Source organism: Numida meleagris, chromosome 1 (assembly GCF_002078875.1).
Source record: "Numida meleagris isolate 19003 breed g44 Domestic line chromosome 1, NumMel1.0, whole genome shotgun sequence".
In the NCBI taxonomy this organism is placed as follows: domain Eukaryota; kingdom Metazoa; phylum Chordata; class Aves; order Galliformes; family Numididae; genus Numida; species Numida meleagris.
The window spans coordinates 143660098-143687398 of NC_034409.1; the positions used below are offsets into that span (position 1 = coordinate 143660098).

Below are 27301 nucleotides of genomic sequence, written 5' to 3' on the forward strand. Positions count from 1 at the left end.
TTTTCTAACTTCTGATTCTTTACAATCTCCATTTTCTTTCTGTTAAATGTATACCTTATATGATAATCCAGTTATTTTCTTAGGTTCCCAGAAATTTTGCCAGAAGAAAAGGAAAATAAAAGTGATATACTTAACATTTTTTCAGTCGCTTCAGGCCATTTATATGAACGCTTTTTAAGGTAAGTAAAAGTTCATCCTAAAATTAAGCAGCATAAGGAATCTCACCATTTTATCAAGGTGTTGTGGTTTAGCCTAGCAGGCAACTCAGCACCACACAGCTGATGACTCTCCCCAAAGCAGGATGGGGGTTGGGGAGAGATTTAATAGGTAGAGTAAAAACTGCATGCACAATCAAAGCAAAACAAGGAATTCATTCACTGCTTCTCATCAGCAGGCAGATGTATTGCCACTTCCAGGAAACAAAGGCTCATCATGCATAACAGTTAGTTGGGAAGATAAATGCTATCACTCCAAGTGTCATCCCTTCCTCCTTCTTTGCCCCAGTGTATTACTATGCATGGCGCCATATGGTATGGGACATCTCTTTGGCCTGTTTAGGTTGTCATCTGTGCTGACTGTGTCTCCTCCCAGCTCCCTGTGTACCTCCAGCCCCTTTGCTGGCAGAGGAGCTGAAAAGTCCTTGGCTCCACGTAAGCATTGCTCAGCAACATTCCTGTTATCATCACTATTTTCATCAGAAACTCAAAGCAGGGCACCATACTACCTACTGTGAAGAAAACTAACTCTATCCCAGCAAAAACCACAAGACATAAAGAAGGCCCAAATTCATATTTATTTGAGAACAAAGTGTAGATAGATGTTCTAGAAGAAAGAATATTCTCAATGCCTGTCATGAGTCCCTGTGCTAAGTGTGAAGATAAAAGATGAAGTTGAACCTCTCTTTATGAAGATGTAGCAGCAGTGACTTCATTAAAGTTGTATCTATTTATGTTTATTCCAAAATATGGGTTCTACTGTATGCTTATGTGACCTTACTTCTATTTAATATCTCAGTGTTTGTGGATTATATAATAAACAAAGACAGCTTTGAAGGAACTCTTGCAGTATTGCCTAATCTGTTCACCACTATATCCGTTACTTTTCTCATTTCTGTGAATGCTTGTCTACAGCTGTCAGATCTAGTAATTTTCCTGTCCCAAAATGGAATTTCCCAGTTCTTTCATTTTTGTTTGTTTGGAAAGTAGTATTTTGTATGTATTAATTTTTATTCATAGTAGTCTGACAGAGTTGGAATATCTGTGTTCTGGTTTTTTTCCTTCAAGCTTCAGCAACTTTCATAAAGGAAAAGATCTGTTTATTTTAAAGGAGAGAAAAAAATATAACTTTTTTCTACATACCTGAACTTTTTGGAGTTATCAAGGATTTTCTGAAGGGAATATTAGCTTGAACTATGCTTTCTCTTTCTCACTGGTTTCCTTTTTGCAACCTATTAAACTTAACCGATGTATCCTAAAATATATCATCTCAGCAGCCTAGTTAATATTAGGTATTAATGATTATTCTAATTTTTTCAGCACCTCTCTCACAAAAGAACTTATTAACAGATCTACATTTGGGACTGTTCTTTCTAATATTTCTAACTCGATATGGATCACATACATCCATCTCAAAGTGGTCTTAAACTCAAAGCTTGCTGTTAGAAATATACAGAAATTTTGACTTAAATTGAGTTAAGAAAAGTTATTATTAGAAAGTTTTAGCCTCTGTGAAGTGCACTTGAAATATAATGACCGGTGTGTATTCGTTTGTTTATTATAGACTTGTATTTCCACAGAATTATGATGCTTTCTGTTCTACGTCATACCAAAACGCCAGTTAAATTTTGGTTTCTGAAAAACTACCTCTCCCCAACATTTAAGGTACAGGAATCACCGTTCTTTCAATAACTTTTCATAAAAATGTTTAATACTTATACCAGTTATTACAATTGAGTAATCATAAAATTAAAAATTAAATTTTACGGTTGGGAATGACATCGTGTAAGTTTTTTCTTTTCTGGAGCCCAAATCCCAATGACAGATTATAATTTATTCTCTTCTGATAGACTCAATGAGCATGAAATAAATGCTTTTTATTTTTTTATAGCTGAGGATACTGCTAAAATTAACGTTTATAGTTTGTGTGATTAGTATGACCAACAGAGATACAACTGTGTTGCAGCATTTTCTCCATCATCTTCTGACTCTTTGTATGTCATATACATGTACAGCTAATAGTTTTTGAATCTTTTTCTAGGATGTTATCCCTCACATGGCTAAGAAGTATGGATTCAAGTACGAGTTAGTACAGTATAAGTGGCCCCGCTGGCTTTATCAGCAAACAGAAAAGCAAAGAATTATTTGGGGCTACAAAATCCTTTTTTTGGATGTTCTTTTCCCTTTGGCTGTAGATAAAATAATCTTTGTTGATGCTGACCAGGTAAGAAAAAACAATATTATATAAATGTACGAGGAGTTTGTTTTGTTTTAAATTGATCCATTTTATTTCCCCGTGGCTGTTTTATCCAAATGTTGGTCTCCTAGGACTGTTGCAGTTGTACAAGCAGAACCAGTAGTGTTGCAGAACATGAAGCAAAACGATTTCACTTGTCTTTAGTCATGTAGAAATTAAAAGTTTCATCACATTGAGTGCTGTAAATTGCTTTTAATGCCCGTGGAGAGACAAAGGCACTTGGAGAGGTACATGTAATCTTAAAGATGCACTTCACCTTAGGCATACTGGTGTGATTCAGACTCTGGGCTGATTATGAGCAGACTCCACTGGCTACAGAAGGTGTCTGAGATGATGAGTTCAGACAGTTTGACCAGCTCCTTGACGGATGGAATTTCTGAGATGAATCCTGTGTCTTTTGTTCTTGAATTTGTATGCAGTCTTTCACTCAGAAATTATCACTGTGTCATATACTGAATGGCAACATGCTGCCTCAGAGAAGATGTTGAAGAGTCTGTCACACGGTTATCAAAAATCTCAGAAAAAATATTGTGTATTTTTTTTACTTTTCAAAAGCTAAAGGGGATAGATTAAATTTAGACGTAGCAATGTGCATCTTAAAAACAGTATTAAATTATAAAAGTGTAACTTTCATTATATTTTTAATTATAAAAATAAATGTAATTTGATTCTAATTTAGATTGTGAGAAGTGACCTGAGAGAACTCAGAGATCTCAATCTGAAGGGAGCTCCTTATGGATACACGCCTTTCTGTGACAGCCGTAAGGAAATGGATGGGTACCGTTTCTGGAAGTCAGGATACTGGGCATCGCATCTTGGGAAAAAGAAATACCATATCAGGTACGAGAACTCCTGCATATTTTTGTGCAGTTTGTAGAACTGATTAAAATCTGGCTCTTGATATCAAGCGCTGAGGCATTGGAAAGTAGTTACCTTATAACCTTTCCCAAGAAGAGATGAATTAATCTGAATTCAGATGATATATGGTAATAGCTTCAGCTATTTGCTTTAAATAATATTCTTTTAGCATATGAACAGTTTCAGGTTTCTTGTCGCTTTTTGATTAATGTTATGAAGAAGGATATGAAACTGCAGAAGTCTTGATGTATATTTTTTCTTTGTAGTGCCTTATATGTTGTGGATCTTAAGAAGTTCAGAAAGATTGCAGCAGGAGATAGGCTTCGGGGCCAGTACCAGGCTCTTAGTCAAGACCCAAACAGTCTGTCAAATCTAGATCAGGTATATGTGGGTTTAAGCAATTAAGTCTTTGTTTTCTTTATCTTTCTCAATATGCATGGAATTACTGTATCTCAGTATAAGTTGTATAATGCTGAAAAATACTTAGCTTTTTTTTTTCCCCTCTATTTCTTCTATTTTTCCATTAATGTTAATTTAATGTACCTAAGGTAAGTGCTAATGCACTCTGGTGGTTGCTGTACGTGGTCGCCCTGGGTTGACTACAGTCTTCATTTATGTAACTCTGCCAATTTTTAAAGCTAGGTGGGATAAATTAGGGTACAAATCACAAGCGTGTATTTAGATTCCAGATATGCAGAACTTCCTTCAACTTATTCTCTTCTTCTGTAGTATAGACTCCTTAGCTCAGAGGAAGGTTGATAATACAGCTCATATGATTTCTGCCTCAGTAAATATTACTTTTTACTTATGTCTGTGGGTGAATTTCAGGAAGCTTCAAAAGTAAGGTTGTCATTGCTTTTGTAATTTACCTTGTGGAATTACTGAAGCACGAAAGGTTTATTATCTGCCTACAGCAATAAAGGGATCCCAGAGTAGAAAAGCCCACATCTCTCACTGCTTGTATTTTTTTCCCATAAATAAATAAAATTAAAATTAACAATTCTTATGGTACTGGACAAAGAAAAGTGAAAATAGACCTGCACTACAAACAGGGACTAGACAGAACACAAGGAGTTAGAGCAGCCTTCATCTATAACTGAGAAGATCAAAAGACTGTCTGATATAATAGCAACAGTTGGGTATTATCTTATAAACTTTTGGGAACAGTAAAATGAATTGCTGGCCCTGTATCTCACACTTGGAGAGTCCTGATGCAGTGAGCTGTGTGCTCTTCAAACATAGTCTTATTCTATATGTGCAGTGAATCTTTCAGAAAGACCTTCAGGATTCCGAAGCTGGTCACAAGTCTTCTAACACTGACTTCTCAGAAATAGTCATTAGTTTTACCTAATGTCTTCACAACAGTAAGAATGTGCATCTTTCAGTTTTGAGGTTGTTATGTTTTCAGGGCTGGAGCACCTCTCCTATGAAGAAAGGTTGAGGGAACTGGGCCTGTTTAGCTTGGGGAAGAGAAGGCTCCAGGGAGACCTCACTGTGGCCTTCCAATACTTGAAGGGAGCATATAAACAGGAGGGGGAACGACTGTTTACATGGGTGGATAGTGATAAGATGAGGGGGAATGGTTTTAAACTAAGACAGGGGAGATTTAGGTTAGATATTAGGAGGAAGTTTTTCACTCAGAGGATGGTGAGAGGTTGTGGATGCCCCGTCCCTGGAGGTATTCAAGACCAGGCCGGATGTGGCTCTGGGCAGCCTGGTCTAGTGGTTGGCGACCCTGCACTCAGCAGGGGGATTGAAACTAGATGATCGTTATGGTCCTTTTCAACCCAGGCCATTCTATGATTCTGTGATTCAGCAACAGCTTTAATAGCTGTTATCCTTAATGCAGAAGTTTGTTGGATCCCATCAAAAGCCATTTGTACCCTTCCCTCAGTGCATCAGTGCTGAAAGCAGACATTAAGGTAGCTAAATCTTGGCAGAATGGAATTGGAATTACTGTGGAAAGGGAGATATTTCGAAGTAATATTTTCATACTGATTTGCTTTTGATTGTATTGGTAGGAATCACCTCCTGGCTCTGTTTACACCAAATATAGAATCATTCCTAGAAATACAAACCCCAGTGCGATATATTTTACCAGAATCCTAGAGAGTGTGTATCTACTGGTGAATTTAGATATTTATTTTTAAAATAGCTGACTGGAGTTCTGACTGCCCTTCTCAAAGAACAGTCTGCTAGTTTACCAGCAACAGGACGCATTTGGGCCAGTACTGCTGCCTTCATGGTTGCTAGTTAGGGATATGCTGACATAAACCACGAAGTAGAAGTAGAGAGAGTGGGGAAAAAAATGTACTTTAGAATGACACAGTAAGAATGGATAGGGAGAAAAATTAAACGTGATAAAAGCTAGACTTCCAGTACAGCATATTTAACTGTACTATTGAAAGAGAAGCCTAAAGCATAAGGAAATACCTGTGTAAAGATTAAAAAAAAAAAAAAAAAAATTTGCAAATACTTACAGTAATATCATTTCATTAAAAAATAATTAGCCATCTTGTTCTTCACTTGCAGAATTACAATCAGTGGAGGAAATGTAATAGCAAAATATTTTATTACTAGAAAATGTTTTCATTTTTTTTTTAAATTGAGGTTTTATTTTCTAATAAAAAAAAGTTGCTGCTGAAGAGTCCACCTTTAAATTACATAGGTTATCAGGCTAAATGTGAAGACACACATACTACAAATCAAACTGAAGAACAGCCTTTGTATGTTGTTTGTGGAAGTCCAGGAAACTTTCATTTCATCAGTTTACGTATTTTGAATGAAGAAAAATTTTTGCAATGACAGTGTGAACAATGTGGTCTTTTATTTTTACGACTCATGAATATTTCCTCTTTGATTCTCATTGAAGTATGTCTGTATCTTAGTGTTTTTGAGGATAAATCACTTTATTCTGAAAGAATAAACAATTTTGTGTTGAGAATTTTAAAAAAATATTTACTTCTTTATATTTTAAATCCTGAATCTAGCAGCTGTCTTTCTACTTTATTTAATGATTTCTAAGTTCATATCTTTTAGAGCTGTTATACTAACTTAGGAATTGCGATTTCATTTAGAAAGTTGAAGAAGCCCAACAGAAAAACCACTTATTTTCCCTTGAAATTGGGGTGGCAATAAAACATTTATTCAATTCCTAGCATTCATAGAATTGAGGTCTTTCAAAAAAAAAAAAAGGAAACATTTAAATTAACATTTAAACATCTTGACTCATTATACTTCTGTTTAGTGTAATTTTTCCATGCTAATGTCTGTAAGTTACACGCTTCTTATAGCACAGCTACATGTAGTATCTTATTCTGTCGCATTTAGCAGTGTAAAAATACATTTGGCAAAGTAGGACAGAACTACTACTTACTTGAGTACTGACATTTATTTTTTTAAATGTAGCATAAGGGTTGTGCATATGAAGCAGCTTATGAAAGGATCTACTGCTTACACTTTTTATTTTTAACTACGGCCAGAGAACCTGTACTGTACGGCTGCCTGGGATTTTTCTCTTTTGTAAACACTATTCCCGACATTCAGCATGGTAGTAGCTTAGTGTGTTCACAGTGAGAGTATTTGAGTATACAGTAAAGTTGAAGAAAATGAAATGTTAAGTAAGGAGGATAGCCAAAGTAGCAATGTAATAGCTTTTCCTTTTCGCACTCACATTTCCAGAATCCTTTTTCCTAAAAGAAGGCTAACTTTAGAGTAGTGCCGTAATTCTGTGTTAGGTGCTTTTAAGCTTTTTTTGCAAATGTGAGGAGTGGAAATATGGTTAAGATATGCTATAAAAGTTACACTCAGCCTAATTCTGCTCAGTAGTATTTAGAGCATGGCATGCAGTATCTGAGCTGTGAGCATTACTTATGTCAACTAAGGATGAGCAGACGTAAGTTCAAGAAAAAATTTCTTGACTTATGAGAGGTGGAATTGGCCACCAAAATTAGCATTCCTAAGTTTTGTATCTAATTGCGAAAGAGCCAGGTGAGCACTTACTTAGAAGGAAACAGAAAAATTTGCAGAAATCATAGAATCATAGAATCACCAAGGTTGGAAAAGACCTCCAAGATCATCCAGTCCAACCATCCATCTATCACCAATATTTCCCACTGCACCGTGTCCCTCCGTACAACATCTAAACATTTCTCAAACATCTCCAGGGTTGGTGACACCACCACCTCCCTGGGCAGCAGGTTCCAGTGCCTGACCTCTCTCTCAGAGGTATTTCCTGATGTCAACCTGAATCTCCACTGGTGCAACTTGAGGCCATTCCCTCTCGTCCTGTTGCTAGTTGCATGGGAGAAGAGGCCAACTCCCACTTCACCACATGTAACAATGGTAACAAATGATTAACAAACAAAGATACTCTCTGGAATGCCTTATAAATAATTGCTTGATAACCAGTTACATTAAAATTCAGTGCTAATTCATGATTTTACAAACTTGTGCAGGATCTTCCCAATAACATGATTCATCAAGTGGCTATTAAGTCTCTCCCTCAAGAATGGCTTTGGTGTGAAACCTGGTGTGATGATGAATCTAAGAAAAAGGCTAAAACAATAGACTTGGTGAGTTGATTTTGAGTTAAATTAGTTCTATAGATCAAAAAATTGATTGCAGTTTCTGTGGCTTTTGAGGTATAATTATTTTTGATATCATGGAGCCAACCTTGCTGGAGGGTACTGGAGTACTGGGTCTCTTTTGATAAATACCTGAATACATACAACTTCTCCTTTCCTCCAGCACCTCTCCTGCATGCTCTGTAGCAAATTTGCTTATACTGAAGCTGAAAACTTTGCCTGAAAATGAAGTGTTGCTATCTCTAACTGGAGAGGATCCAGGTTTTTCACTCCTGTACCTGTATTTCTCCCCTTTTCTTCCATATTCAGCCATATTATTGGAACTTTAATGAAGTACTGCTAACTCTTGAGTGTAGTATGCTGCTACCTCTGCTGAACCCATTGTGCAGAGGAGTGATATTATGATGGCTCTTTGTCCATTTCACCACTATAAACTGAAGATAAAGCATAGCTTAAAAATTGTAAAGCTGAGGAGACATGCCCACATTTAGAAAGAAGGAAGCATCTCTCTTTGGGAATTGAAATGGAGAGAGAAAAAGTTCTCTGTCTTATTACCCCCATCCCACTACACCTTCTTGTTCATTTCTTGTCAACCCCCACTCTGTGTGAGTGAACCTGCAGAGCCATCATTCTGAAGACAAACCAGCAGTTGGAATCTGGTGCAAATATTCAGTATGTAAATAACTCATTTTGTGTCTATGCAGTTAAAATAAGCTTTTTTGTGCACTGAATGTGGGTAAATTATTTTCTAGAAAATGAAATTATAAATGCTTACAAAAATACTTGTTAGCTGTGAGATGTGAGATAACTGAGGGCAAAGAAACATGTTGGAGACCAGATATTTCTCTGGGCTGCTGAGAAATGCCTCTTGCTATAAAAGAGGAAAATTTTTGCCAGATATGGTGACTAGGAAATGCGATAAGTAGCAGTTCTGTGTAAAACATGTAAGATTTTTTGCGTGTAATTGACTTTTTACCACACTAAATTCTTTGTCAAGGTTCATGATTTGCTGCAGTGTAGTTTTTGTCTGAAGCTTATTTTTCACATTGGAGTTATTTGCAGACCATTTTGAAACACTCAGGTTACTGTCCTAATTGACGTACGGTTTCCTAGCTAGTTTTTAACAATAACGTGTGTTTGGTGTTCTGCTGTGTATCTTCAGTGGCACTGAGGAGGCGATCGCTTACAGTTCCTCAGGAAGGGTATTATTTTCACATTGGCTTTGTTTACATTCACTGTGTTTTAAACTTTTAGTGCAACAATCCCCAAACCAAAGAACCAAAATTAGAGGCTGCTGCTCGAATAGTTCCTGAATGGGTTGACTATGACACTGAGATACGGAAGTTAATACAGCAAATTGAGAAAGAGAAGAAAACTAAAACATCATTCTCTAAAAAAGGTAATTTGGATCCGTGTTTATCTGTCACTTTTTTTAAAATAGTTTTTTTGAAATGAAGGTTGGGGTCAGTAGACACATATGTTGTATTTCTATATTTTTCCATCCTCTTTGAGAAATGGTCAGGGTTTTAAGAATCGTGTGATGCTTCTTTACATGGGAGTTATGCTAAAATGAAACAAGTCATTTGTTTCATGCCAAAGTCCAAGACGACAAAATTTTCAAGTACACAATCTTTTTATTTCACATTGCTGCTCCTTCTTCTTAATGCTATTCAGCAAGTGTAAATTCAAAGTACAAATGTGGAAGAATTCTGAAGTAAAGGCAAGTGCCTACTCAGAAGAGTACCTTAGTATGGTTAGAAAGGTGTGATGAGTACGGTTGGACTTTGATCTAAAACTAAGGACTTCCTAACATGGAACCATGGAGATAACTGAAATCCGCCAGATTGGGAAGAGCCGTTTGTCTCACCTGTGCTTTGGCCTCTCCTGTGCTGTCCTTTTCACTCCTGACTGAGCAGAATGCTCAGAATGCTATCCTTTGCTTTCTCTGTGCTCCCATTTAGCAGTCAGTCCCCCCCTCTGCTCCCCTCCTTTCAGATGTTACTCCCCCTCTCCAGAAATGTCCATGTCCCTGTCTGCTTGTTCAGTACGTTTCTCTCTCTTCAGACTGTAGTTTGCCTGCCCATATTGGTCTCCAGTCTTGAGTCAAAGAACAAATTCTCTTCTCATTATGAAGAGTTATAAGTAGTTGTTATTTATTTGTGAAATCTTTGGCCTGCTTGTGACAAGGCTTTAAAAATGAAGTTCATGTCATTGACTTGTTTTAGCAGTAACTCAGCAGGAAGGGGCTTTCTCCATGTGTCTTGGAGTTATCTTTAGGTCTATGTCTGTGACAGGGGGACAGCAGGCCCAGAGACCTGAAAAGGAAGGGTGAGCGGGATGAGGGTGTCAGCAGTTCATGGGCCAGTTTGGCCCAGTTCTGTGACTAATGGGGCAGGGGGTCCCATGGACCCTGGCCACAGGAAAGGGGAAAGGAGGAAAAAGGGAAAGGGTAGGGAGATGGGCCTAAAAACAAAACAGCACCAGTGATCTGAGGAGGAAAGTTAATTTACTAAATACGATATCGGAATGCAAGATAACACAATAATACAATATAAGTGGAATTGAGGCTGATAAATAAAATGAGAGAAGGAGTGTCCAAAACCAAAGGCCCTACTCTAAAACTGAAGATGAGACAGCTTGGGAACACGCACTGCCAGGATGACCAGCAGAAAAGGGGACAGTGTCATGACTCGCGAGCAATTTTATCTTTCCCTCTGAACGCAGAGTCCTCTAGGAGATGTAGTTCTTCTCTTCTGAGAACCAGGCACCCGGAAAATCAGCAGTCCACAGAACTGGAGCATTAACTCCTTAACTCCCAGTGCTTTACATGATGTTATGATGTGGAATACCGATAACAAAGATCATAAAACCAGGACACCATGTTTTACAAAACCAGTCATTGAATTTCTACATGATTGGGTTTTTTATGATTTTTTTTTCCTTTCGTTACAGGTTTTAAGCACGATGAACTTTAGCACCACCTGTAAAAAGCGATGGTGACAACGTATTGTCTTCTGCAAAAGACAAAGTGGAAGTCATGGAAGTTGCCTTGGCACTATTTGTAACATTCTTTAATGTGAAATATTTTGTAACTTATGGTGTTATTTATAGAGTTTTACATAAAAAACAGAGAACAGAAGAGACAAATCCACAGGTACTTGGTTTTACTTAAGTAAGTCAGCGTAGAATCACTTTCCTTATTCCTTTGTTTTTCTTCTCCTTCTCTAGAAGACAATCTGCCCAGAGGATTTTAGAATATAAAGAATGATGTATTCAGCTCTTCAAAGACGCACCGCCTCAGCAATTGGGAAGGGGGAGGCGGCATTAAATAGTTACATGAAAACTGTTTTATGCGTGTTACATGCATTTAATCTAATGTATTTAAAGACAAAGAATTTTGGTTATATATTCGTAGCTTTTTCCTGGAGGAATGCTGTGGTCATAAGACAAAATCTCATTGTAGCCCTGATACGATATAAAAAGTACTTGGGTAATTTAGACCACACAAATCCAACTTCGAAGCCTACCAAAGCCAGGAATGTAATTTTCCATTCACAGTGCAGGATTACTGCCCTCTTACTAATTTGAAAGAATCGTTTTTGATTCTTGGGCTCCCTCTGTCACTCAAATGGTACGTCATTAGCTTCCATTGTGTGGTTTTGGTTAAGTCAGAAGGTCTGTGCCCAAGAGCTCTTTCCACTCAGTTTTGACTATCATTATTCTGTTCAGAGTTTAAAATAAAGTAATGAAATACTCGACTAATTTTTCACTCTCAGTGGTGTCTACTGTTATTGTATCAATACTCGCTCAAAAAACTGTTGCTCGAATGGGCTGTTGATACGTTTTGACCGCGCAAAAACTGCAGTGAAAAATTCTGGCAGTACACGTTTTCAAATAGGAGAATTTATTTATGAAACTGATATCTGGTGCCTTAAGTACGTATCGTCTTGTTTAGTTGGTGCTGGTTTCAGAGCAGACTGGATATAACCGCAAATTCTTCCAAGAACAACTTAATGACTTAATGTAGTCTTTCAATCTTAAGTGCTTGTAATTATAAAAGATAATGTAATTTGCACTAAGTAGGTAAATCCATCGTGAGCTGCATATCTCCATACCTGTAAATAAAAGCATAAAGAGCAAGAAAAATTGAGCACATTTTGTATGCAGTCATTGTGCTCAGGTGTAGGTTACTTGAAATTGCTTCCCGTAAGTACGGGTATTTATAATCTATTTATAAAGCTTTCCTGACATTTCTCAAGTCTCAGTAATATGAGACATGCAAATTTTTTTACAGGCACTTATATTTTACACTGTATTACCTTTCTGCATTTTGAATAGCAGTTTTAACGTCGGTATGGGTTTTCAGAGATCTGTTGCGGGCATTTTCTCTGTATGAAGTACCCAGTGGAATATTATTCCCTGTGTAATCCAGCAATATTAATCAGTCAGCCAGTACCAATTTCTGTTCTCTCTCTGTCACTGCAATGTTTGTTTCGTTGCTCCTGTTCTCATGACAAGCAACATACTCCAGAAGAACACTGGCCAGGAAGTCAAACTTTATGTTGGAACATCACAGAACATAACTACGTATGCAGGCATTTCTAGAACACTGATGGACTTCTTACTGACTTCATAATGCAGAGTTACTACTATCCAGTTAGTGTGTAACAAGGAAACAGCTGTTAATCCCTATATAAAGGGAAAAACCATCAGTGATGTGCCTCCTTACTGTTTTTTGGCTAACTCTCACAGCCTGAGCCATTTTGCATTGACATAAACGTCAGCCAAGAAGCTGATGGGTCTTAGTCTTTCAGAATCCTGAGCTCTCTTTACTTGTGATTTTCTGTGGGGGCAATCTCTGCTAAGCAGTATAAAAAGTGGATCACTCACGCGCTGATTCATTGCTCACGACATCTATCACATCCTGCTCTTTTAAAAACTGGATTCCTTTTGCATACTCTAAGAAACCCCTCCTTAAATGCCATTTTCTTGAGATTACTGAAACAATTAGAATTTCTCAGAAATTTAATGTGCTGGAGATACTTTGAAGATTTAATAGTTTTCATGCCATTTTCTACAGCTTCGCCCTTATTTGTTAAAAAAAAAAAAAGTTTTTTTGAGGAAGTAGTGATGTTTTAAAGAAAAGCTATTTTTGTGAAGTGATGCATTGTTTATAACAGAGAGAGGTCCAGCAAATACATTAACTGCTTTCTGGGTCTCCTTGAAGCAGCACTTTGAATCATTGTACTTTTAATAGTAAAGCAGTGGATTGTATATGCTGTGCAAAATATTAAATGTGCCACTAGGGGAAAAAAAAGTTTTCTCCTATTTTGCATTAGACATTGAACACTAAATGCTTGGTTAATGATAATGAGCTTGTTGCTAGTTTTATAAAGTTGGAGAATGAGAGTTTTCCCCATTTACTGATGGGGTAGCGTTATCTAATTTTGTTAGACCAGATCAAATCCTTCATCAGTTTCATCCAGCACTGAGTCTCTCGCAGAGATTAGCACTCAGCCCTGGACCCGCGTAGGGCCCCGTGTGGGATAATCACATTCCCAGCACAGCTTTCTAATCATGAAGAAGTTAAGGCAGTGGGATGCCATCGAGAAGGCACTGCTTTTCCTACTGCCTCTTATTTAGGAGCTGCGTTTCAAGTGACACCCTGACTCCGCTGCTGCCATGAGAATACTCCCACACCACAGCCCCGTTTAGGCTCCTGGTGCAGCAGGCATTGCCCTGGGGACTGCTGGACGCATCCCAACAGGTTCCTGCAGCAGGGAGGAGTCTCTTGCAGACAGCGAGACTGCCTCCTAAACTCACCCCTCCCTTAGCTAATGCTTCCTTCTGCATTTCAGACACATCCGAGCTGTGCCCCAGCACCAGCAGAGCTTTCTGACATTTCTCAGCTTCCTCTGATGGAAGTCTCGGTCTGGTTTGTGAATTCCCCACATGAAAGCACAGCTCAAGCAGTTACAGCCGTAATCAGTGCTGCTGTACCTACACTTCTCTCTACCAATGGAGATTTCAGTTCCATTTGAATTCTCACTCCTCTGGCTGAAAAAAAGATCCTGGCAGCCTGTCACTGGATGTTGCCATGTCACATAAATAGCTTCCTCCTGCCGCACTCCTGCACCAGATTTTGGGCTCTGATGACTGCAAAACGTGATGTGCAGATGGGTTTGGAAGTGCCTTATATTAAACACCGAGCATTATTTGTATTTGATAGCTTAAAAACAGAATCAGTCGCTCTTGTGCTCACATTTGTGGGATTGGGGTTGGTTGTTTTTTTATACCTGAAGACATACAAGGAAAAGACACGAACAGAAACTATAGAATTAATTAGTAAAATGGTTGCAGAACTTAAATTATCAGATAATTAATTTTATTTTCTACCTTTACCAGAGATGCTATTTCTAGACAGATGAATTAATTTCTATAAAATTGCACGCCTGAAAGCATTCTTCCTCTGTTTCTACTTACCCTGGAGGCGCTGCACTATAAAGTCAGTTCCCCAGTCTGGCTCCATTGACCTGTAACTCTCCTGGGAGCCGTCTGAGGGCCGGGCCTGCTCAGACCATGGAGTCAGAGAGCAGAGCTCAGCGCTGCCCCCCCGCTCCCTGTGAGGAGCTGCAGCCGCCATGAGGCCTCCCCTCAGCTCCTCTGCTCTAGGCTGCGCAAACCAGGGACCTCAGCCGCTCTTCAACCACCTTGCCCTCCAGGACTTTATCTTTGTAGACCTTCATTGGATGTTCTCTAATACCTTTATGTCCTTCTTACATCACAGCCCCAAACCCACACCCAGTGCTGGAGGTGAGGCCGCACAGCGCAGAGTAGAGCAGGACAACCCCTTCCCTCACCCAGCTGCCATTGCTGGGCCTGATGCACCCCCATCTTGTGTTTATTCTGTTAACTCAGCGCTTTCAGCCCTATTACAATACCTTGTTACAGGCTGACAACTTCTGCACCATAAGCAGTTATAATTTAGCCTCAAAGCAGTCTTTAATTTAAGCAACACTGCTCCTGCACAGAACACCAACTTTTAACACTGAAGAGAAGGATGAGGAAAGAAGAGCAGACATACACAGCACAGTGCTTTCTTGTCATCATAAATATCTTTATTGTGAAAAATACCATAAAATAATTCCCACCGTTCTAGAAAAAACAGTTCTTGCTTTTTAGATTTATGATTTAATATAAAGACATAATTTGAGACATTTGATAAATCTCCGGCTAACTTCACTTATCCTTCTTAGAAACAAAACTGCTACTTCAAAATTTGCAGTGGGCAAAGAAAAGATTCTCCCATTTTTTTTTTTATTTTTTTTTTTTTTAAATGGACAAGAGTGTGTATTACAGAGCAAACAAACCATACCTTACAGTAAGGCACTTTTAAATACAACCAACCCGCTACGCTATAGTGGCTGATGCCCAGCAAAGCTCCTACAAATCACAGCCCAAAAGAGAAGAGTAATTCTCATTCCAAACACCGGTCTGGAAGCTGAAATGATAACAAGCTTTTGCTTTTATTTTTTTTTTTAGCTAACAGGTTTCCTGCGTACGTCGCAAGGTTGAGCTCTTACATTTGTAATTCACTCTGCATCCAGTTTAATACTGATTTATAGCGCATCAGTACTAAGCATACCTCAAGCAAGATAAGCCACAGCTCCCCTCCTTCATTTTAAAGCAAGTGGGGAAGTGGTTTATAAAAACTGCAAGACAGAACTCAACATAGAAAGTGTGCATCTCCACAGAGGCCCGTTGCTGTAACGATGCTTCATGCACATCTCAGGCTTCACAAACTACTGAGACTTCTTTCAATGTTCAGTTACTGAACATTATTGCACTACAGACACCCATTATAAATAAAAAGGCGGATTCAGCTTCCTCGTACGCAGCGCACGCCATCAGCGCTCAGTGCGGTGCCAGCACTCGTTTGCTGAAGTCACGGCAGGAAACACATCGCTGCATCTGAAAACCCTTGAAACCTAACAACTTCTTCTTTCTTTTTAGGTACAACTTTGTCTCTTTGTGTTTTCAGAAGCACCTCCAGAGCTCACAGCCAGCATCTGCACGCTTAGCAGCGCTGGTGCTAACGTGCATGAGCAGCAGCTGCTTGGTATCAGAAAGCCTCATTCTCCATCGTCATCTTTTTTTCTTCATTTTTCAAGGCATTGTTTTTCACAAGAGATATCTATGAACAGCATTCAAGCATTAATCATCTCCCCCTGACTGGATTCAAGCTTTCCCCCTCCCAAAAAATACACACTTTTCCCTTTGCCGCTCATTGTCAGAATTACACATAGTCCTTTCTGTTCCTGACTGCTTCCACCCTACAGAAGCATCGGCTGCATTAGAAAGGAATACACGTGGCACTAACACCGATCCCTTATACAAACAGTTTACCTGTGAGGGACCACCTTTTCCTTTCAAAAATAAAAATAAAAATAAAAAATAAAAAGGGGGAAAAAATCTCTCAGCCATAGCTTTTAAAACAGAGGAGGAAGAGGGGTAAGAACAAAAAGGTGCACAAGGGCAGTCCTTCCAAATGTCACATTCATATGCTTCTCCAGCACGCAGACTGACCGACTGTGCTATTTATTGTGACTTCCTGCAGCTGAACACAGCTGTAAGTACAAAACCACGGTGTATTGCTTACACTGCTCATGAAGGAGTATTTAAAACAGCCCCTCCTGCAGCGAACGAGGTGGTACAGAACTGCTGACGCAGGGCAGCAGCCGGCACAGCACCAGCCGGCTGTGCACCACGGGCACCTGGCTCTGCCGCACCACAGCGAGGAGAGCTGACAACAACCAGGGGATGTGGCTCACGAGACTCAGCTTCTGCTCACTGCGAGCAAAAACACGTGTGGGAGAGCTGCCTGGGCCAGCCTGCACCGAAGGACAGCATCTGGGCATGGGCTGTGCAGTGAGCTCCTTGCCTGGGCCCCAGAGGTCCAACAGGAGCCCCGCTGACCTCACAAGGGCACGAGCGGCATCCTGAGCATCCTCTACTGAGTTTAAACAGAAACACTTGAGGAGGGTCAAAAGCAGAAGCCGAACTTCTAGGAAGTCATTCAACTTGAAAATATCTGATGCTGAACCTTAATAGGATGCTGCAGTGCTTCTGTACCATCAGCTACTGGAAATCACCACACGCACTCTTCGTCAGCCTGAAGATAATTTTCTGCTGACCAAACGCTGGCCTTTAAATTGCTGCTGAGAAAGACACTTTTTGCAAAGCCACAGTTCAGTTTGTGAAGTACTCAAGGCAGCAGACAAGGGCTGTGCTTCAAAAGCAACTGCACTTACAGTAATTAAATATATATATATACACACACTTTCAGATAGAAGATTTCATTTGCTTTGTTTGACTGAGGCTGCTCATGCTCTTTAAATGCCACAAGCTGAAGTGAGAGAAGAGCCCTATCGACTGATCGTAGTTTTCCAGTTAAAAATCAAGTCAGTCAATTAAAGAATTGTGATTTTTGCATTCTAAGAATGCAACTGCTGGTGAAACTCATCAGTAATTTCAACATACTCAGTTTGAGAGCGAGAAGACCACCTCACCTGCAGCAGCTGCAGCCCTAGGAACGCCTCCCATCTCACCCAGCTCCATCACCACACTGCTCCAGTTTTGCCCACGCACGGGACAACAGTAGACTTCTGGCCAATGCAAACTCAGACTTCACACACAGGCAGTTGCTTTTGCAGCACTGCGGCTGTTACACAAAATACAAAATAGCTTCAAACAGCTTCACCATGAAATCACCGTGGCACCACCCGACAGAAAGGAAGTTGTATTGCGTAGCGGAGGCGACAGCTCGGATTTTATTCCTGCAGCTCACACACAGTCACCTCACAACCTGTGCTGGCTCGGGGTTTAGTACAGAGGAGTAACAAATGGCTGCAGAGGGGTGAATGTCACATCACGCTGCTTTGCTCAAATCTCAACCAAATATTTTGTTGAAGCACAAACTCCTCAAAAATGACTCTTAAACATTAGGAATCACAGCAACAGTCCTCAGAAAAAAAAATAAAACAGATTTTTTTTATTATTATTATTATTTTTTTTTTTAAAAACTTTCCTACTGGACAATCGCAGCCAAGGAAATCATCCCACTTAAATCTCAGGTAAAGGAATAAGGCAAGCAGCCATTTTCAAAATCCTTACTGACAAGTGATCTTCTTTGTAAGAGATCGCCGGGGCTCGGTCAGCACGCAGCCTCTTCCCCCTCCCCATGGCGCTGCCCACAGTAATACAACAGGTGGTCACAAGGGTTTCCCTTAAAGAATACTGAGAAATGGATCGTTCTGCTGAGCACAATGACAAACAATTTGTTAACGCAGAGACTATTGTAACTACCCTTTCCACATTTATTAGGCCCCCCGATTCAAAAAAATATTTACATGCATTTTTTTTTTTTTTATCTGTAAGCATATACTTGAGTCCTAAAGCTGCATTTAAGTGTTGTCCTAAACAGCCTCGTATTGTTTATTCCTACGGATGGAAAAAACATCTCCTGCATATCCACAACAAATACATAGGCAGTAACAAAACCCTTATTCAACCTCCCCCCGCCAGTATAAGCTTGTCAAGCTCACCACAAATTTGCTTTGAATACTAAAAGAAAGAAGTAGCTTTCTTCTAGTGCGGTAAGACTCTGGGTTAAGGACAACATTAGAAATTAAGATTTTGGGTCTTGAACTGAGAGAGTTTTTATTTTTTCGAACAAATTAAGTAAAAAACAGCAGCAGCCACCTGAAACGGTCCTGGCTCTAACTGAAGTGAAATTTGAATGTAAATGGTCCTCCTCCAGAACCAAAGGGGTTGAATCCTTGCCACGTGTTCCAGTTCCTATGGAAGGGGTTGCCCCCACCCTGCTGGCTCTCCGCATCCAGGGGGTCCTCTCCTGCGTCAAATTTCCGCCTCATTTCTGAAGGAAACAAAACCAAGGTGGAATGAAGGCACTGTAGTTAGGGCAGCAACACAAAGCATCTCTGATGACCCAGTGACCAGAATCACTTTTCCTGCCCAGCTGGGTTGACATCAGAAACAGTATCAAGGAGAAACTGGATGAACGTGTCCTGAAGATGATAACAGTACCAAACACTTCCAGTATATAAAACCTCTGGTCTATGTACATAATTATAAAATTATAAAGATTGCATTAACACAGCAAGAGGCTTTCTACTAACCAGAAGTGTTTGTAATGCAGTTCACTCTTTGACCCCTCCTCCTAAGAAGGCCTAAGCCCATCTACCCAATTATCACCTAGACAATCCACTTAGAACAGCTAAAGATTAAACTAGAGCCTCACATATCCACCTTTTTAAGTGCTTCTCTTCCAGTGACCAGAAAGGAAAGAATTTAAAGACAGAAACCTAACAGATGGCTTTGGTTGAGCGATTTTTGTTTACTTGTTTTGAAAAGAAGGGAGAAAAAAAGTGAGCTAAGAAAATGACACCACCTCATTTTCTATTATGTTGCTGAGATTCCATGGCCCACACCACCAGCTTATTTCTTGGTACCATGGACAGCAGATCTCGTGATCTACACACCACAGTCACAGTATTCCCCACCTTATCTCCACCCCCACGCCCTGCCAGACTTGATCTAAATTTAGTTTGCATCAGAAGAAGATGCATATGAAATAATCATTTTTTTATTTAATTCTAAACAGAAGTCACTGAAACACAATAAATAAGCTCAGGTTTATTTCTTCACACAGTGGTCTGGATGCAAGTATGAGCACATTGCTATCTCAAGATGGTCAAGGGAGAACAGAAAAGGGAAGCTGTAATGTTTGCTGTAACTTACACTTGCTGCATTTTTACACTGCCATAAAAAAGTAGTAAAAAAGTGAAGCCACAGCATAAGTACAATCATTACCTGGGTCAGTAAGGACTTCCTTAGCAGCTGCTATATCAATGAATTTTTTCTCCGCTTTCTTCTTTTCTTCCTCACTCTGGAAGTTGTCAGGGTGCCACTGGGATGCCAGCTTTCTATAAGCTTTTATGATTTCTTGCTTTCTAGCATTTCTGGATAGATAAAATTACAGGTAACATACAAGTCTTCTAACTGATCCTATGCCACACTACTGAATCTACAGGTTTATTTTCAACACTGGAAGAGTAATTAGGGGCATTGGGAAAATTGTGAGAGGCTACTTAATCTTCTGAATGTGAAACTGTAGATTTATATAAAAACAGAGGAAGCAGAATGCAACTTTAAACAAAGACTCCTCTTTCCTTTCCCCAGAAGCACTCAAGGCCAGGCTGGATGGGCCTTTGAGCAACCTGGTCTAGAGGGAGGTGCCCCTGCCTATAGCAGGGGGATGGAACTAGATGATCTTACAGGTCTCTTCCAACCCAAACCGTTTTATGATCCTATGATTCCTTTACCACTCTAAACTTACTCTTTGGAAGATGCTATTGCGAGTTTTTATACACAGTGAAGTTTCCAGTCTGAAGAATTTATAGTAACGTGAGTCACAAAAAGCATGAGGAGTAGAAACTGGGTTAGTTCACGGTTAGAAGGATGACCAGTGTAAGTTCAGAACCGAACATTTGTTTGGTTGTCATTAAAAAGAGAAGTCATTAGTTTTTCCTAGGTTAGTGGCAGAAGCATTTTAGATACCTCTTTTATTCAGTCTTTTCAATCTATTGTAATATCTGCCACAGTTTTATTTTTGCTTTCAGTAATTCTTTCCAGTCTTTATTTTCTTCCCAATTCATTCACTGTACATTTGAGCATCTATACGAAGGATTTCTTGCCAAAGGACTGATTTCCTTCCTTCCCATTGGTAGTTACTTTCTTTCTAGAAGAATTTTAAACAAATGCTACTGAAGTGCTTAACACTGCTCACCTAGTACAGCAGGGAAGGGAAAGCAGTAAGACAAAAACTAAGATGCAGCAGAATAAAGGCGAGCCATCAGCTCCAGACAAGCTAGTTTAATAGCCGACTTTAACATCATCATCTCAAGTATTAATGTCTCACCTTTTTACTCCTAAAATTTTATAGTAATCTCTCTTCTGTGACTGCTTCAACATCCTCTGAGCTCTTTCCAGCCCTTCCCGAATCTGTTGGTCATTTTCACTATTGGCTTGAGCCGTTTCATAGTCTTTAATAGCTTTAAAAAAAAAGCAAAAGAAAAAGATTAAATTGAAGTTGTGAAAAGTTACATAAAAAACTCAATCCCTTTCCAAAACTGAAGTTTCGCTACTGTAGTCTATAAACAGTGGAACTTGTGACTTCAGCATGCCAAGTATGTTTTTTTAAATCAGAAAACAGAAAGACACTTTGAACGTATTACTTAAATAAGTTTCTTTCATTAGATTCACCGCATTTTTTTCGGAAAGGGAGGAGAAGTAGTTATTATCAGCCCGTCAGAACACTCTAGATATTAGAACAAAGTCACACAGCTGAACACGAGCAGCTAGGCTTAGGATGAAACAAATCAAGAAGCGAGTTTCAGCGACTAGAAATTGGAAAGCCAGCTGCACAGCGGTAGTCCCACACATTGAAGGATGCATTATACAGAATCTTTCTATTAATATTCCTTCTTCTCCACCTTGTGCATTCAGTCAACACGGCAGCCTCTTCTTCTAACAGCAGTAAAGATGGATTTCAGATTAACAGTAAGTTCATCTATCTACATAACACCACAATTATAACCATCAGTGAAAGAGAACTATTTTCTTTTTATGCCTCCATATAAAAATATTGCTGCAGACAGCCATATCTTAAGCCCTGGGTGTTCTGTCCCCCACCCTCAAGAGGCAAACTCCCTCACTTTTATTTCAAGAGTTGTATTTGCCGGGAATGAAAGCACGAGAGGTGCTGTAATGCATTTCTGAGTTCTGCAAAGACCTCATTTCTTTGCCTTTTTTTGATGTAAACCATATTATTATTTTGAAGTGGTAACCAAATGCTTAGAACACCGATCTCTGATATCAGCATTTATCAAGGGAAGCTACTGTTGAAGCCTCTAATGAAGCTATTCTTCTTTCACTGTTAAAATCCTCAAAGTCTCATTTGCAGATCCAAGTCTCCTAGGTTTCTCAAGTTAGACAAAGTACTTGCATCAGATTATTTCCAAGCAGCTGCTATTTCTCAGCAGGTGTTACATTTGTTTTTCACTGTTTCTGAGCAAGACAGCAGGAAGTGCTAATGAATTTGTACTACTCAGACATCTGATATCACCGCAGTCTTGTTTCGTTATTGAAAAAAATTCCAAGTATTTCCAGAGCCCTGACAATTTCATATGCTATTAGAAACAGCATTTCTATTCATTTTTGTATCACTGAACATTTGTTGCTTCAACCAAAATATTTTGCTTTTGGCTGATTTTTTAACAATTTGTCCAGTCATTTAAAAAAAAAAGGGAGCCTTTGCTGATGTGCGTCTAATATATACTGATGAAATTGATAAAAATAATGCAAATGTGGATTTCATTATGCTGTTTTACCACCCCAATAATTTTAAGCACTAAACGTACTTCATCTGCTTCACATCTAATCACACTATCTTGACAAATGGAGATCAGATCACTCAGCTTTGCCGAGCACCGTGTCATCTACAGCATGCCCTACTGAGCTCCTTAAGGGTCAAGTGTTTGCAATGAACGTACTAGCTTCCTTTTTTAAAAACAGACTCCCTTATTTAGAGGCTGCAGACATTAAGTACGTGAGAAGTTATGTTTTGTGATGCACAATGCTGAGAGACAGCAAATAAATTACATTGGAAGAGACTCTAGTTTTGCTGGTATTCTCCAGTGTAGGACTGTTTCTCATTCAGACTGAACTCCATCCACCTACGGGGTGAGGGCTGGGAGCAGGTGCTTCTGAAGCAGGATGATAGCTCTCTGATGGCAGAAAAGCTGTTACAAAACCAAGAGACTTATTACCCATTCAAGGCACGCCGAGTGAGATATTTAATCAGTTCCTCTCAGTCACTACTTCTAAAAGCACTAATACCTCACGAGCTAACGCAAGAATTATCGTTGCTTCTTACTGGCCTGCTGCTTTAGAGAACATCTTATCTTCCTTTCATCCGGTCCCGTAACATGAAGGGAACAATCAGCTTTGAGTATCCATTTCAATTTAAATATTTTAATCAAATCTAACTCCCCGCTTCCAATACAAGAGTCTTCATAATCTTTGTAGTAGTAGCTGTATTGCATTTCTAAATGTCTCAGCTGTCTTCCCTAATCTTGCCTGACCAAGACCAGGCGTTATTCCATACACAATTAATTTTTTATCAAGCATGAGTAGATAATCTATGTCCATGTACAATCTGTCAGAGGAATAATTGCAGTAGTAACGCCTTTCTTGAAACAGGAACCATCTCTTAGAGAGAAAGATTTCCTGAGCAATTTTGGAGCAGCGGGTGTTTTTTCCTCTTAGAAAAAAGATGTGCTGGATACTTTATAGACAGACTCTTGTGCTCACAGGGTAAGCTAGAAAAGGATTCATTACACATCTGTCTTCATAGACAAGCCCTGGATCCCATGTGATTATGAAGTAATTAAAACCATTTAATGGGAATCAGAACACAGCTATACATTCTGAAGCGCATCTTGAACATTTAACAATAATCTCCTTCAAAGTTCTGAATTATAAGTGTTTTCAAATTTCCTGTCCTTAAACAGGAGATAGGTGCCTACAGCTTGAAATTTTCTTGAGGGAAGGAAGAGAATCAATCTACCACTTTAAATATGAAACTATGATTTTAATTACTCCATACTGCTCTCTGAAGCAGAGAGGAAATCAGCCATCATTTTATAGCAGTTAAAACTGAAGGATAAGTGAAGACACCTTCAGGCAGATTAACATTAACGATCTACAACTGTTTATGAAGGCACTGTTGGAAAGTGGAGCGTAACTGCAACCCTCTCACTACTGTCAAGGGCAGAGGGAAGGCAAGAGATGTGCTAATCAACAGGGATTTGGAGAAGCACAGTTCCACTTGAGCGTGGTGACCCCCAAGAGCCAGCCCAGTCCAAGTCTGGGCGCTCCAGCCCAGGAAACTTTCTCACTTTAAGCCATGCCTTTGTGCAAAGGCCATCAGTTTTTAGAAATGCTGCTGTATTCCATCTTCTCTTATAAGGAGCCAGGAGGCTTGCCAGCATCAGCAGAGGACTAGGTAGCTTCTGACGCACAAAGCCTACAGGGCTCACAAAGACAACTACTTGAAGCCATACAGCTCTCTTTACACTTTGTTGTCAAGCATTTGAGTCAACGAGGCCTAAAAAAGTGAAGTAAAAAGCATATCTCATTTTTGAAGTTTGCTTCAAGAGGTGAACAATACCATCTCTCAGTGATTAATTTCTCAAAAAGACAAAAAACTGAGCATACCATTAATGAGAATAGCTGTCTCATCAACGTTTAAAATGAAGAGGGCTTTTTTGTTCAGTTGTGAAGCTGTCAATTCAGTACCAGGATATAGAAAAGGAAAACTCTTCTGCAAGTATTAAAATGAATGTAACTAGTTTTCCAGCAGATTTAAAGCTTACAAGTCTTCTCCATTATTGTATTTGACTGGAACAGCCCAAGGCTTCAAAAAGCGTTGCATGAATGAGCGCAGGAGGATGGAACAGACAGACTGTCCAAGTCTCCTTCTTAAGCCTGGCTTCATGTGGAAATGAGACTTACTAAGCTACATTTTGAATATTCACATAGTACATTAGCACTTAGGACCTTGAAAGAAGCTACATAACGTAATGGGGACACAACTACTCAGTCCTCCTTCTGCAAGGTTGAACATGGACCAAGTAACATTCCCATAGTACTCTGTCTTCTAGGAAGTGAAGAACAGCCAGTGGGTCCAGCACAACCCTAGCAGACATTTGTCACTTTGTCACTTCCCTGCTCTAAAGGTGATTTTCAGTCTCATCGCCTACACAATTTCCTGCATCCAGCTCTGTGGATAAAAGAAATAGCCATCACGCAGCTTGTGAGCTCTTTGAAAGGGAAGATTTCAAAGGGCATTTGCAACCAGTGCCACTTGGAACACTTCCTACCTTCTACACAGGGTATTTTGCCTCTTTAGCAGTTACACTAACAGAACTAGTCACTTCTCTTACAATACATACGCATACCAGTAACAACTGGACTGGTAATTCATGCAACTTGGTTCCCCGCAACATAAGTAAGTTTCCAGCAAAGCATCCCACGGATGTCCCTCAAAACATTTGTTAGCCCATTATCTTTCTCACAACATCTGAGAATTCAGTGAAAAAAGTAACTTCCTGAAGCACTACTTCTTGGTATGTTTCTACATACAACCCAACGGTAAGGGTTGCCAGTCTGCAAGCTCAATGGAAAGCACAGCCCATGCAGTTGTCTAACACTGCTGTTTAAATAAATATAAGTTGTTGAGTCTGAGTAAGCTGTATGCGCTCATGGAAGATCCCAAACGTAGCCCACTGTTGTAAAGACAACTCTAGATAAAACAAGTGCGTAGCACTTGTATTAATCAAGACTAAATTAACAGCAGATATTTTCTTAAATCTGCAACTGTGCTGATTAGAGATAAACAACATAGCGTAGAATCAAAGCGCATGTTAAAAAATTTTGAAACGCTGACTGCATTTTAACTGCCCACAGAAACATATGTACAAAATGCAGACAAGTGTTACCTTCTTCATAAAGGTCTTCCAGCAAATAAGCTTCTGCTCTATCTTTCAGAGCATTCACATTGGTTGGTTCGAGTTGCAGAACTTCTGTACAAACCGTTATGGCTTCTGTAGCCTGCTGATTCTAAAGAGGAGAAAAAAAGCGAAGATTCACAGGTGGAGTTACACTTTTTGTTTTTAAAGGAATTTAGAGGGAGAAGTGGAAGCAGAATTACCTTTGATAAGCAGTGACAGATCCTTTCTTTGGCACGAGTAGTATAAACTGGGACATCTGGCTCAGTTTTCATTACAGAGTCATATTTACTGATAGCATCTTCATATCTGTTTTATAAAGCATAAATAGTTACTACATTTCATACTATTAAAATAGCTGGAGTTTATTTAAAATGTCATTTGGCTACACTAGTCTTCAAGATGTGATGTAAGGCAACATTATGAAGAAAAATTTCAGCTACTTTAAGAATTATATTTCTATTCCCTTTGACAAGAGCAGGTTTTCGCAGAAGACTGTGACTGCCATCCCTCAGTGTGCACAAGCAACAGTATCCTGATTTGCTTCCTGTCCAATATAAACCTCTGCACTTGGGGGGGGGGGGGGGGGGAACCACCACAAAACCCTCCCTGTTTGATGACTGAAATGGCCTAAGTCTGGAGTCTCGCTGTGAGCACTGTCCTATTTGCCTTCTGTAGTACCAAAAAAAACAACCACAACTCCCCCAGAAAACTTATGCCAGCTTGAACCAAGAAGTTGTCCTCTCCCTGCCTTCTCCGCAAGTCACAAAGCAAAATACATTTTTGCTGTAAGGGTTTAAAGATACTCAGGTTCCACAGTTAATAAGAAAAAGATTAAAACTCTCACCCAAAAATGTGAATGCGTAATTGAACTCAGAGGTTGCTACAAACTAGGAGGAATGCAAGCTCTCATAAGAGTCCCTGCAAACATGCTGATAAATAAATGTGCAAATAAAAACTGGAGTAAGAGCCCAAATGGACTGCTGACTTAATGAAACTGTCCTCAGTTGTGCTGACTTGCATTCCTGATGGACTTCCTTTTAAAAAAGTCACTCTGACAGTGTTTAATCACTTGTTAGAGCTCCTTACAGTTGGATGTTGTGCACCTAGGAACATGTAAAAACCAAAATGAAGCATGAAGTAGAAGAACACAGCAGCACTGAACAGGGTACGTAAGACAGGCTTATGAACCAGGTCCACTTTAGCTATCAAGGCACTGCAGAAATACCTGGTGTTTTTAGTCCAAAGATGAAGTCCTAGAATACCTGAGAGTTGACAAAATTTTATCCCTACCTTGATCTTAATACTTGTTCCATAAAGTATGCAAAGAGAAGACAGTGGCATCAAAAAGAATTCAGAATTGACTACATGAGTCAATATTTATTTTGATTGTAATTTGATAGCTGTGCTCCGTTATCCACTTCAGCTAACAGACGCAAAAAGCATCACTTAATCAGCTCCTCAGTCAATAATTTGTTGACACCTCAGCACTCATTTTTTCTTTTTTAATACCATGAACACTTACCTGCCTTCTCTGATGAATTCCTCCGCTGACTCAATCTGCTTATTGAGTTTCTTTACTTGTTTATACAGAGAGAAACATTGCTTATGGTCTTGGTCAAGCTTCAGACACTCCCGGACTTCACTTTTCACAGGAGAGAAGAAATAAATGAAAGGAAACACCATGCATTATGGAATTTAATCCAGAGGCACAATGCAGCATTTATAAGCCGC

At 39.4% G+C, this 27301-nt stretch overlaps 2 protein-coding genes across 4 annotated transcripts in view; one reads left to right on the forward strand and one right to left on the reverse strand.

The window, feature by feature from the left end:
• Positions 1-11691, forward strand: part of UGGT2 (UDP-glucose glycoprotein glucosyltransferase 2) — a 78786-nt gene extending 67095 nt beyond the window's left edge. For 2 of the 3 annotated variants that reach the window (XM_021416552.1, XM_021416561.1), the window contains exons 32-39: positions 84-179; positions 1796-1880; positions 2257-2439; positions 3152-3312; positions 3597-3711; positions 7788-7904; positions 9171-9315; positions 10869-11691. In XM_021416552.1, coding sequence (XP_021272227.1) covers positions 84-179; positions 1796-1880; positions 2257-2439; positions 3152-3312; positions 3597-3711; positions 7788-7904; positions 9171-9315; positions 10869-10891 — 925 coding nt within the window. In that variant the 3' untranslated portion in view covers positions 10892-11691. Of the gene's footprint in view, positions 1-83; positions 180-1779; positions 1881-2256; positions 2440-3151; positions 3313-3596; positions 3712-7787; positions 7905-9170; positions 9316-10868 lie in introns of those variants that run through there. The other variant, XM_021416569.1, reaches the window with a different exon arrangement.
• Positions 15200-27301, reverse strand: part of DNAJC3 (DnaJ heat shock protein family (Hsp40) member C3) — a 32396-nt gene continuing 20294 nt past the window's right edge. Inside the window, exons 7-12 of the mRNA XM_021416625.1 lie at positions 27093-27212; positions 25771-25876; positions 25559-25679; positions 20917-21049; positions 19809-19957; positions 15200-18852 (exon numbers count right to left, since the gene is read on the reverse strand). Coding sequence (XP_021272300.1) covers positions 18695-18852; positions 19809-19957; positions 20917-21049; positions 25559-25679; positions 25771-25876; positions 27093-27212 — 787 coding nt within the window. The 3' untranslated portion in view covers positions 15200-18694. The remainder of the gene's footprint in view (positions 18853-19808; positions 19958-20916; positions 21050-25558; positions 25680-25770; positions 25877-27092; positions 27213-27301) is intronic.